The sequence below is a fragment of the Fusarium proliferatum genome, assembly GCF_900067095.1.
Source record: "Fusarium proliferatum ET1 genome assembly, contig: FPRO_scaffold001, whole genome shotgun sequence".
Lineage (NCBI taxonomy): Eukaryota > Fungi > Ascomycota > Sordariomycetes > Hypocreales > Nectriaceae > Fusarium > Fusarium proliferatum.
The window spans coordinates 178,558-191,509 of record NW_022194790.1 but is presented as its reverse complement, the minus strand read 5'-3'; the positions used below and the strand labels follow the sequence as shown (position 1 = coordinate 191,509).

The 12,952-nt window shown below is 46.8% G+C and overlaps 3 protein-coding genes across 3 annotated transcripts; 2 read left to right on the top strand and 1 right to left on the bottom strand.

The window, feature by feature from the left end:
- Positions 1–316: 316 nt before the first annotated feature.
- On the bottom strand, positions 317–3,667 carry FPRO_02074 (uncharacterized protein; the record flags this gene model as incomplete). Its single annotated transcript, XM_031232816.1, has 7 exons — positions 317–1,823; positions 1,875–2,086; positions 2,141–2,332; positions 2,386–2,679; positions 2,758–2,817; positions 2,874–3,102; positions 3,156–3,667. The coding sequence occupies 7 exons, from the start codon at positions 3,665–3,667 to the stop codon at positions 317–319; spliced, it is 3,006 nt and encodes a 1,001-aa protein (XP_031074400.1).
- Positions 3,668–4,841: 1,174 nt separating this feature from the next.
- FPRO_02075 (uncharacterized protein) lies at positions 4,842–8,707 on the top strand (the record flags this gene model as incomplete). Its single annotated transcript, XM_031232705.1, has 4 exons — positions 4,842–5,735; positions 5,789–5,854; positions 5,900–6,017; positions 6,075–8,707. The coding sequence occupies 4 exons, from the start codon at positions 4,842–4,844 to the stop codon at positions 8,705–8,707; spliced, it is 3,711 nt and encodes a 1,236-aa protein (XP_031074399.1).
- Positions 8,708–9,218: 511 nt separating this feature from the next.
- On the top strand, positions 9,219–12,912 carry FPRO_02076 (uncharacterized protein; the record flags this gene model as incomplete). The annotated part of the gene is made up of 6 exons (XM_031232594.1): positions 9,219–9,661; positions 9,719–9,944; positions 10,001–10,669; positions 10,725–10,858; positions 10,919–11,154; positions 11,222–12,912. The coding sequence occupies 6 exons, from the start codon at positions 9,219–9,221 to the stop codon at positions 12,910–12,912; spliced, it is 3,399 nt and encodes a 1,132-aa protein (XP_031074398.1).
- Between the last annotated feature and the right edge of the window lie 40 nt (positions 12,913–12,952).

Sequence of the window (12,952 nt, the reverse complement as noted above, 5' to 3'; positions counted from 1 at the left end):
ATTATTAGATCGCGAATCTCGGATTTTCCGGAACTTGGAAATAGATAACTGAGTTGAAAGGAACTGAAAGTTGCCTGCAGCCTCATGAGCTACAGCGCTGTGATCACATGCTCAATCTCCTCTTTCTTCTGCCAATCATATCCCATCCATCCTGCAGACGTCACCTTCAGCTCGGATTTAATCGTATGACCGATATACTACTTCTTAACTGTTAGATCACCCAGCCTAAAAGCATGCTCGAAAGGCTAAACATTGCCCATAACATATAAATTACACATCAATTATATGGCGTGTGAAGTTCCCTGCAATGGCCCCATCATTGGACCTTCAACCTATTTTTCAAGCCCTCAAGCTCATTAATGAGCTCTGGGTAGTTGCTACGCAATCTGACCATGTTTTGAAATACCTCAGTGGCATCCAGCACTGCTGGTCTTAGTGGCTTAGGTATTCCATCCTCTCCTTCTGCCAACTCCTGCATCGCTATGAAGTCTTTTCTGCAATTCTCCAACACTCTGTAGATTGTAGCTTCGTCTGTAATTAGGCCTTTGTTGTCCAATGATATTCTCTCTATTTCCCGGCAGCTCGTAATAAACTTGTTTACCGCATCATACTTCAACTGATTCGACTCGTCGAGTGGGTGCACTCCTACTTCTGCATTCCGGCAACAAGTTTTGACCCATTGCACGATGTTCACAGGAAGTCCTAAGCTGTCCCGTGGTATCCCTAATCCCCGACGGACCCGGGTGCAGTGCACCACATGCGGCCTTATTTGGGACATGCGAGCCGCTCCTTTGTCTTCTAGCATGTAACAAAGGTGTAGGACTTGCCTCATAAGATTGATCCGAGTTTTGTCATCTATATGAAGCAGCATGTACTGTAATATGAGAGGATGGAAGTTGAGATCTCTGGAGGTACTTTGGCTACTACTCAGGATATAAAATGACACTCCTCGGAGTTTGGACAACCATGATGATATAACTCGAGGGCTAGTCTCTAGAATTGCCATGTCAGGTAGTCCTTCTTGGCATTCGTGAAACCATGATTTATCCATGTGCAGAACCTGGTCTATGCAGTGTTTATCGGGGGACAGGAACGGAAGAATCTGAATCAACTTGGTTGCTTCTTCTGAGTTCTCCTGTAGCAGTAGGCGCTGGAAAGAAGTATCAAAGGCCTCCCAGAGCGAACGACCTTCGAAGTTGAACTCCAGGAATAGTCGCCGTTCTTCAGATTTTTGGCTCTCAAAGAGGTCCAGGAACTCTGCAATAGGATCATCGAACCTCATAAAATGCTCGAGTATAAATGGGATAGCGTTTCGGATTGCGAGAGGATGACCTTGAAGTTTATCTCCTACGGAATCAAGTCTGCTCAAGCGAAGTGTATTCGTCGATAGATTATTGACCATCGACGTTAGGAATTCTTCCGTTGCAGTGTTACTTAAAGGGGGTAATAGAATGTCTTGAAAGTATCGATCCGCTCTATTCAGGTTAGAATCTCGTGTAGAGACCAAGGCGTAGTGTACCGGATATTTCAGTATGGTTTGAATCTTAGAGTAGCCAAAAGCTTCAATATCATCGACGATGAACAACGACTCTTTGTTGCATGCATTGGAGAGCCACTTAGTAAAGATATGAATGCGTTCGGAGTCGGGTGTGTGTCTCCATCGTTCTTGGTTAACGGCCGTGTTGTCGATCATGTCGAAGCCAATCCGTGTCGAAAGCGTGCCAAGAGCACTTTCAAATGTCTCTCCATCCCGTGAAGCTAGAAAGAATATATTTCTCCGGCCTTTTTGCTTGGATGCAAACTGTAGAAGAAGCTCGGTTTTCCTAAACATATGTCAATATGGAAAGGGAGAACTTTATGATGAATGATTTTACCCTATTCCTGCAATTCCCTTGATTACTGTGAGCTTCGGACGCCCCACATTAGTGATTAATGACTGTTGGAGTATTTCCAATTCAGTATATCTTCCAAAGAACGGTCTCGTCGATGTGAGCTGATGTTGAATCTCGCTCAGCTCGTTTCCCTCCCACCAGAACCCTTGCTCGGGTGGATATGCATGGGCTTGAAAGCGTGGTTGGCCAAACATCTAACAGTTCTATTAGGACTGGGCTATAGGATCTGTTTCAGGCTGGGTTGTTACACGGCGTTCTCGCTGAGGCTCAGACTGCTGCATGCCATGCCTGGTCACTTCACTGAGCAACTCTAATAGTTCCATACTGATCGTCGTGAAAGGTCCCAATTTCGAGTCAAACTTGCAGATAGTAACGTGATCAACGTTCATGATCTGGTATGCTTGTTGATCGCCGAGAGTAGCTGATGATAGTGTCACAACCTTTGAAGAAAGTCAGAACTAGTAACGGTGTGATTCGAAATGCATCGACTTACATGTTTGTCTGTATGTCCCACACGCATCATGCGACCCTCTGCGAAGCATCTAAAGGGCGGACAGGGCTTCAAACGGATAAATGCTTGAGCATCCCGGACAGATGCAGCGTTGAACGGCTGCAACGTCTTGACTGACTCTATTCTAACGCCTCCAAGGACATGAGCCGTCGCCACCAAGAAGTCGTTCCAGTCAGCTACTTCTGATCCACTATGCGGTGTAGCGAGGAATACAATTCCAAATCGAGACAGAGCGATGTTGTTGTATTTGGGTACAGAATCTAGCTGTGTCATGGCCTTGGATAGATGGTCAGTTACGAAGTATTTGGTTGGCGTAGTTTCACGTTATATAATGTAGCTCAGTGTGAAACATACCTTTTTTACTACTAGGCCTCCGAGAGAGTGGCATACAAGCAGCAAAGGACGCGCTTTCTCCTTAATAAACAGTGAGTACTGTGTACATCTCATATTGGGGACGTGACAGAAGTTACCGTGTCGCTAGTTCGCACTTCGTTCAGAGACCGTAATAAAGTTTCTGCCCAATCATCGAGCCCCATAACGGTGATTTTATCCGTCAGGTCCGAGTCATAACCAAAAGTCATGATACGACTATTTATGAAGTTCTCATGCTCTGGCAGAAGGTCTCTCAACCACATTTTACCATTAACAGCAGTCCAAGTGTCCATAGCATTGCCGTCCTGTCCATGGACCGCGCAGATGCTAGGAGACTGTTAGTGCTCTACAACAATACTTTTTCACCAGAGAATACGTACTCGAACTTTGCATCGGGCCCTTCATAGATGACTGTAACTCCCTGAAAGTCGTCCTCCACCACCCAGTCTTTCCAATACGACTTGTTATCCTTCTCATGTCGTTTCAAGGCTTCATCCTTGAGGATCTCGCTCTCAAAAGACACTGTGCCTAGTAGGTGACCGTTCTGGCGACAGTAGGTGATCCTTGTCCATCCCCTTGCGGTCGGCCGAGGATCGTCAAGAACTGGTGCTGCTTGCTCACCTTCGCCTCTTGAACTCGAAGGTACGGGGCCAATCTCAGACTCATCTTTTGACCTTGGGTCTTCGTCTATGTTTTCCGTTGATGCTGATTTTGATGCACTCACGGGTAACTTGGACTTTCCTCTAAAGGGCCGAGCAAACCGAGTGAAGTGGAACTTAGAGGGCTTCTTTGGCTTGGTGCAAAGATGCTCAACGAAGTCAAGATATTGTTGCTTCGTAGTGCCGGCGGGAATCTCATGGACCTTGACTGTTCTCTTGCTTTGCAACGGCATTTCAGCAATGCAACAAATTTAACTAAAAGATTTAAGGTAGGATCTAGTAAGCTGAATAGTGGATTCGGTTGATTAGGTTTGGGGGAGATCGTGTATCCGGAATTTTTTGCCGTAGGAAATGGAACTGGAACCTTGCAAATGAGGGACTTAATTTCCGGTCAGTAAAATAAGCGCTTGGGCATCTTACTAAGCTTTGTTTATTGTTGGGTGACCTGCAAGACTGCGCAGCCTGATCGCCCGGTCTGTATGGAGATACATTTCAGCTTGCAGGGATGTTATTTCGGTTGAGACTGGCGCACCAGCCACGCCTACTGTGGCTGTTTACCCTATGGTGGTTTGACAGCTGATATTTTGGGGCACCGCGGGTTTCATACACTCAATATCGGCTACTGGAATGAGGGACACTTAGTGAAAGAATTAATTGTAATCTTACCTTAGGTACACACTTAAAAGTTAAGCTATACTTTATGACCCATTTGGCTGGCCTATTGCACTGATTTGCTTATCAGGATGATGGAAAAGGCACACAGCCTGCCGCATGTTGTGAGTGCCTGATTAGGCAGCAATATGCGGTCAGCAGAGCCTTAGAATCGTTATAAACTCCTGCCCTTCATAATTTCCATTTCAGTATCCTCACCGTGCTGTGCCGTAGGCGCGACTCTGTTACCTAGAGCTTTAGGACCTGGTGGCCGCATTTAGCGTGACTTACACTTCGTGAACATATCTCACGACCTTGTAGTATGGTACCATCTTTTGGAGTTCTGAACCTATTTTTACTGTTGCTGCGAGTATCTCTAGATGCCTTGCGGTCTTCGGCATTGGCCTGCTTAGTTGTAATATTAATAAATATAGTCTTGAGCTTTTCAAAACACAATATTTACAGCTGGCGTAATGTACACACCAATAATGTCCTTATCTTACTTATCCCTACTGTAGAAATCAGTCTTGCTGCAAAAACTACCCTGTTCATTTATTGGTGTACCATACCTAAGAATTGGCGCCGTGGCGCAGTGCCTGTTGTGTCGTGGCGAGCTACAAGTGGTCCACGGCCCACCTAGGACTGTGCCTCATATGCAAGGGTTGAGATTACAGCAATCTGCACCATTTATTCTTTCACCTCTCCTCAATTGATCTTTGCCGCACAATAATGCTAGTTATTGAATAGATCGAAAGAATGTTTCGCAAGGCTCTTCGGAGAATCCACCGTTTCAAGGAGACAAATCAGGCAATCCCACAGAACGAAAATCAGGACGCTGATGACAGACATGTCCCGACCCAGTCCGTCCCCTTCCAGCGCCCAACAGCCATTACCAGTGCCCAAAGTCTGCCTAACGCAGTTCTCGAAGATAACTTGCTCGAGTCTGAAAAGAATTTGAACGAGAGAAAAATCCAAAAGGGATCTAATCTGGGGGTGACAGTTTTGTATGAGCCTCCCGCAGGCTTAGCGCCGATTGTCGACATTGTTTTCGTTCACGGGTTAAGAGGCAATTCCTTTGGCACATGGCACTACGGCCAGGATAGTGGACTTCACTGGCCTAGCGACCTTCTTAAAGTTGACATCCCTGATGCGCGAATACTTAGTTTCGGTTATGATGCAGCTGTCCTGCATTGGTGGAGTCCCGCCTCACGAAACAGCATTGGAAACCACGCCCAGAATCTCTTGGGATCAGTCGTGCGCCTGCGAGAGAAGACCAACACAGAAGACCTAGCCTTAGTCTTTGTCATGCACAGCCTAGGAGGGCTAGTGGTTCAGAATGCTCTGGATCTGTCACGGTCAAGCCCAGAGGTCCATCTTAACAGTCTGGAGTCAAGCACAGTGGGGTTACTATTCATGGGTACACCGCACTTTGGATCGAACAAAGCTCGCTGGGGTGGCTATTGCACAGCTGTGGTGAGCCTAACGTCCAGTCCCAACAAAAACATAATAGAGGTCCTGGAGCGCGATTCAGAGATGCTGGCTACCATTCAGCACAAGTTCCACGAGATCCTGAGGCTTAGACAGGCCAAGAGTAGGCCGATAAACATTACCTGCTTCTACGAGGAGCTTGCCTCGCCTAATATTGGCATGGTAAGTCCAGAACTGGAATCTGTTGCAAGATCTTTGACTAAAAGCACTATCAGGTTGTAGAATGTAGCTCTGCCATACTTCCCGGATACCCCAGCTATGGTATTCACGCCGACCATAAGGTGAGGAATTCCTCTTAACTTTGTTCTCTGTGACTTACATACTAGGGTATGACTAAATATACTAGCTCCCATGACAAGGGATACGAAGCAGTGGCGGGAGAGCTGATCCGCTGGGCGAAAGATACAAGAGCGATACTTTCGCGACTGGGGGAGCTGGAGCAAGGTACGTGTCGGACCGAGTCATTCAAAGAGACTTCACTCATACAATAATGCATATCAGAGTGTCTTCGCTGCCTTTATTTCGACGGCTTAGAATCCCGCGAAGAAAGCATTGGGCCACCCCTTGCGGGGACTTTTGCTTGGATCTGGAATACTGAGCAGTGCAAGTTTGTCGACTGGTTAAAAAGCGGCAGTGGCCTGTATTGGATAACTGGGCGAGCCCTATCTGGGAAGTCGACGTTATTGAAGTACATAACCAACACGACACCAGACGAAATCAGAAAGAAAGGCCTGAGGAAGAACCCCATCGTCGCGTCATATTTTCTCGGAGGGCAAACCCAACATCCGCTTGGATCTACACTGGAGGGTATCGCTCGAGCTCTGCTTTGGCAGATACTTCGGAAGGACCATCGATATTTCGACTCCATACTGCCTTATTTCCAAGACATGAAGCAGTGCCGATCAAATTTGGACTGGAAGCCGAGCGTTCTATACGAAATACTGCTTCAGGTATTGGCGCAAAAGCATAGCCGTCCGTTATGGATCTTCTTAGACGGTTTAGACCGGTACCCTGGCGATCTGATCGAACTGGCCGACGTGTGTACGAAGCTTGCCGGGGCCGCCAGCAAAAAAGTCCGCATATGTATCTCTAGTCGCCCAGAGCAAGAGTTTTCGTGCTCATTCGACGCAACACTTGCCTCTGAGGATGCTATTCTAAAGCTAGAGGATCATACTCAAGGCGACATTACCATGTTTGCTACAGCAGAGATATCCAGACTCTCCAACCTTCTGGACGGCTCTAGTAGGACAAGGTTAATAAAAAGTATATCGGCAAGGGCCAATGGCCTATTTATGTGGGTCAAGTTGGCCAGCCGTGATGTTGTTCAAACCTGTATATCTGGAGTGGGAGATGATGCCGATAAGCTACTCCGTTGTCTGGATAATCTCCCCGACGAGATAACAGAGCTTTATCTTGAGATATTGAAGAAGCAAAAGAAACACCGCGACTTGGCCTTGCGGTTACTTGGCGTGGTAGAGTTTGGAAAGAGAAGCTTCACATTGCGGGAGTTCGCTTTCATACTCAACCCTGGAGAAGGCTTCCCGACCGAGAAGGAGATCAACTCTTTGCGCCGTCAATGCGACTCGATAACTGGCGGGCTACTCGAATATCGAAACGGTCGTGTTTCATTTGCTCACGAAACCGTTTCGAGCTTCATTCGAACTTTATTGGACGACCCGATGTACTCCATCCATCTCCTCAAAGGCTGCCTTGTTCTGGGACAGGCGTGTATACTTCTTTTAGAGTCATTCGATCTGCCAAAGGAGACTAAACATATGCCAAAGCTAATCGACAGGGTCGGTTATAGGCTTCGAGAATTGAGAAGCTACTCGATCCAACACTGGTTGCACCACCTAAGCTACTGTGCAGTTAAAGGGTTGTTTTCTGATGAAATCTCGGATATTTCTGTCTGCAATAGGCATACCGCACACTGGCATATGGTGCGCCTTGCTCAATATTGGGACCACCATTCATCGGATAAGGTATCAAATAGTCCTATCACTACGACATTGGCGTTCCTATTCCGTTCGGTAATACCTCTGGGTATCTTTACTTCCCAGAGCGTAGAAATACAGGATCCTATGTCAGAAGCACTACAAGTTCCACTGTCAAGTTTTGGGGAGTGGAAGAAGCAGGATCTTGAATATATCGTTTCAGTAGAGTTTGCACCGGGCTATCTTGTTTCCTTCCATGCTGGAAAGATTCTCAGGGCCAGAGTGGCGCAGATAACTTGCAAGGTCCGTTTCCCAGACGAGGTGTTTCAACAGGAGCAGATTGAAGTCGAGGAGAATAATGATTGGATTCGAGCATTTCTTAATTCTTCTGGTGCTGGAACATTCGATAACCCCATTCACTTTAGACGAAGCCCGTCTTCAGGTCTTGATGGTATCAGCGGTCACAAGAAGGACGTTTCGGTCAAGACATCTCTATTCACTCAGATTCAGATTGTTCTTTGGCATTACATCCAGACTCAGAAGGAATATTTGAAGCATTCGGGGATGACATCTCGTCAGCTCAGTCACAAGGTTACTGATGAAAGAATGGATTTCCCAACGCCACTACACTATGCTGCATTTCATGGCCTTGATGAGGTAATCGAGGTACTGCACGAATATGGCGCAAACTTGAGATCCATCTCAAATGATTCGCCTTTGGGAACACCTCTTCTAGCGGCTATATGGGGACTCAGTGGGAAGCGTTATGTCACTCCCAGAATTGCGGCGATCGAGACCCTGATACGTTTGGACTCAACCAAAGGGACCATCGAAATGAGCGCAACCTGCGCATCTCTGGGAAACGTCACACCCCTGGATGCAGCTGTCAGGCTGTACACGGGCTATCGAAGGCGTGTCGGGTTAGAGTCTGATGAGCTCCGGGAAGTCATTCTTCTTCTCCTTGAGGAGGCTGCCATGGTCGATGCTGCAACGCGAGCGATTGCAAGATCCAGTCGAAAGCTAAGGAGCCACTTTGACGATAGCTCACGCGCTATGTTTTCATCTTGGGTGTCCCAGCTCCCAGGTTCCTTGCCTATACCTATCACTAGCCAGAAGCTGGCTAGGAATCCGGCGAATGCAACTATAGGTGGTCTCAGGGGAAATGTGACATATAGTACTAGAGGGACTCGGTTAGTATAGACTGTTGACGATCGCGTTCTACCATAGTATTAATGACATTTGTTTCTCAATTCAGCCATGATTATAAATATGAGAGAAAAGATCCAGCAAAACAGTGACTCCTAAATATGAGACAGACAATTAACAATTCTACTAAAATGGTTACCATACAGATGTTGGACTGCCACTATTCAGTGTTAAAGTTGGGAGCGCTGTTATTACACAGGCCTTCGTGAAGCGTATTTAGTCAGATGGCTGACTGTCATTTACCTCGCATTTACCCTAAATCGTTATTTTAGACCTTTAGACAAACAAATCAGCCTATCCTATAGATTTATATAATTTAAGTTACCTGCTTATTAACACGGTTAAAGTGGTACGTATCCTGTCATGTGACAGCAACCTGATCAGGCACCAATATGCAGTCAGCAGAGTCCTAGACCTGGTCCTGTTCTGACCTCTTTTCTCCAAAACCCCCAATTTACAAACAGCATCGTCCGAGTTTCAGCGGCCCGTTATCTCCTATTTCTTCATGGCTGACCCTCTCTCCGTTGCCGGGTTGGCCTTGGCCGTGGTATCACTAGGCCTCCAAGTCACTGGTGGCATCACGGATTACTTTGACTCGCTGAAATCCCGCGACCAAGATATCGCCTCCATAATACAGCAGAACGACACACTGAAAAAGACACTTCAAGTTATTGAATCATCAATCTCCCGGTTCCAGAATGACCACAGAACAGCGACCGAGGCATTGCGACAATTCTTAGACTCATCTAACGATGAATTAAAGGTCTTGGAGGGAATGGTAGCCACTCTCACTACGAACGATCAAGGCGCAACCGATCGAAGGACCAAAGCTCGGAACAAGGGTAAGAAGCTGTTATATCCGTTCCATCGCCCAAAGCTTGAGCAAATGGCGACCAAATTGCATCACATCAATGCGACTCTTCAGTTAGGATTGCAAAGTCTAGGACTGTAAGTAAAATTAATAATCAGATCTTTACGAGCTTACTTTTTCTAAGCCGTTGCTAGTTCTGTATCACACTTAGGGTCCGAGAAGTTAGCTACTCTCCAAGTGACGTCGCAGACTATTTCTAGTGATCTTCTAGTGGTTCAGTCCGAGGTCTCATCTATCAGCTCTCCAATTCGAGGCATGCAAAGCACTCTGTCGCAATTTGAGACACGCTTTGATGGTCTTGAGCATCTACTCGAACAGCTGCTAGTCCAAGGGTCGAACACCAATGAAAAGCTGCAAGACGTAAGCATCAAAGTTCACCAAGGCTATCATGTAGCAAATCCTGACACAAGTTACAGATCACTCCTGCATTGGTCACTGGACGACTTCTCGGAAAGCCAGCAGTATTACGAGAGATGTGTGATGCTGTTGTGACTCAAGAGCGGCACAAGCCAAAGAGGAAACCCCCAGTACCACATGAAACGGCGGCAAGAGTCAGCACAGGCATGTCCAGTTATTCTGGAGGTCGCTTCTCATGCTTATGTCGTCACCGTAGACATGTCCAACGTTGGAATGCTGCCTTGGGCTCTTTTGTCCTTTCTCACGAGACCACCACCGAACGGCATTTACCTGGGTGTCCAGTCACTCGAGACATATTAGAGCCTGACCGAACTCAGAAGCTTGCCTTAACCTATGCTGGACTCCGACGTTTGCTCAACTCGGCTATCCAGTTCTCGCTCACGATTCGGTCAGGGGCAGGAGGGTCAAGCTTCGGCCCCAATTTCACCTACTATCCTATCGTTGACTCAAACCGTGCACCTGCCTTTAAAATGCTCCATCTACTTATGAACTCTTTTTGTCACAATCGATGTTTAACATTCTATGGCCACTCCGAAATTCCAGCGCTGTGGGAAAAGCTTGTCCCTTCCGTGGTATCCGCAGTGCTCAGTCTTTTGCAAGCTAAAAAGGCATCCCCGCGAGCAGTCAACGACCGCAACGAGTCTTTAGTCTACAGCGTGGCCCTATGTGTATGCCCCAAATTTACTCCACAGTCAGCGCAATGAAACCTAACCACACCGTTAGATAGGAAGTTATTACCGTAGCATGAGATTCCTACCAAGCCTGGCAAGGACTAGCCAGGCCAGTCCGTTGCTTGACTTACTCGAATACTTGGTCAATAACAAGGCCCCGGCAAATAACTACAATACATATGGCAAGTAGGTTCATCATCTGATTTTCAGATCGGAAGGATATAAGTCGACTAAATTGTCCTTTAGTACGCCGCTCAGCGCACTGTTTGCGTCTGAGTCATATGGTAGCGTGACCTATCCTGTGCCCGCCACCGCTGTAGATCTCATACTGCGATCAAACACCGATAGCGCTGCAGTAAATCGAAGATATCCAGATTTTCCCTATGATATGGAAACTGTTTTAACATCAGGGAAGGTGATTTGGCTATCTAGCAGCGAGGTTCTACTCCACTTTTTATCTTCTTCAACTAGGATAGCCGATGGTTTGTATATCTTTCCTCTAAAGTCGGCTTAATCTGTTATGCTAACCAAGAGCTTCCGTGGACATAGCTTATGGATGTGGTGTACTAAGCCTGGCAATTTTATCTAACAACCTGGAAGAAGTCAAAGTGTTAATAACAAACCATCCCAGCACCCTTTCCGAAAGAAACCTGTTCGGGCAGACTCCGCTCCACCTCGCCGCAGGCAAGCCATCAATTCTTCGGGTTCTAATAGATGCTGCAGACATAGCGCTACTCAACTTGACCGATGCTCAAAAGTTCTCCGCATTGGACCTCGCAGTCTCTGTCAGTGGTAGGAACTGTAGAGAAGGTAGAACGCGTAAGTGCAAAGGATGCAGGTGTACCGAATGCGCTGTTATTCTGATGAAAGCTGACTGCATGATCCGAAACTCAACCTTCAGACATGTACGGGTCAATGCTTCCAAACGGTGCAAGCTGAGATATCTGCGCTACATGAAAGGCCGTAGGGATAGATTAAAACGGCTTGCTCTAGAAAATCTACCCAAGACGGACATAGAGGAACTGTGTCTTGAATCGAAACATGTTCTCGATTCTGATGCATTCGAAGTTACGAAGCGCTTACAGCAGACGGGTATCTGTGTCCCTGAAGCCCTAGCTGTCGAGGGTAATGAATCGTTTCGGCCAATCTACCAGCTAGTCCATTCATGCGACGATGCCGATCTTCTTTTCCGGGCTGGATTCCGAGACACCGCGTCGTGGTGTGACGCTGATGATGTGGAAAATTGGGATATTTCGCCGCTACAGAAACCTCTGTCATATCTGGGCTGGTTAGCCAACCATGATGGCATATACTGTCGACTCCCCTTTCCAACAGTTAAGGATATTTTTGGAAGTGCTTGCATATTTTCAGCAATTGGCGATGAAATTAGACGTTCTTGGACAAGGAGCCGCTCCAGATATGGCCAGTATAACCAATCAAATGGTGGCAACTCACCAGCGGCGTCACTTACAATACATTCAGAGGAGGATTGGTACCATGAAGTCCACTCTGCGGTATTTGAGGCTAGAGCTGTGGATTCATGTAGTTGCCAATGTTCTCCGGGCGGCTGCAATATGCTGACGTTTATACTACGTCAGCTGGTCAATGAACGAGACTATAAATACAAACCACAAATCTATCCACAAGACGACGCTACGACAAGTACAGAGGACCCAGAACGCTGGGGATTGGCTTATACTATACCCTTATTGAAGCTGATTGACGGATTTATTATATATCTCAGTCACTTTTCCTGCCATTTTCGGAGGTGGCATCACTACGCCGCTATTCGGTTCCTCACTTTCGCCGCCTTGGAAATCAGTCATTGTTGTTGTCGAACCAGATGTTGGGATCGTGTGTTTGAGGATGATGTTGATAGTAATGAGAATGGGCTTGGAGATGATCAAGGATATAAGTTGGCACTACTCGAAGATCTGATCAATGAGTTCGAGGAAACCATGTCTTCTGTTCTTGAAAATCCAGATACCGGAACTGATGAACTTATTGAATTCTGGGAACGGGCGTGGGTTGGTCGCATGAGCGAGGTTCTAGATCGCCTCGAAGGTTGCGATTTACCAGAGGATGAGAAACTTGCAGCTGAGGAGATTGGGGTAGTATGGGATAAGGTAGGACCAGAACCACCTGAGCCACGTCCTGATGAAATAGGGAACCCATATGACAAAGACATGGTAGAATATTGGTTGTATGAGCTGAGGAAGATTGAAGAAGAATGTCAATGATGGATAAGGTCAACTTGGAGAGAACGGGTACTATGGAGGA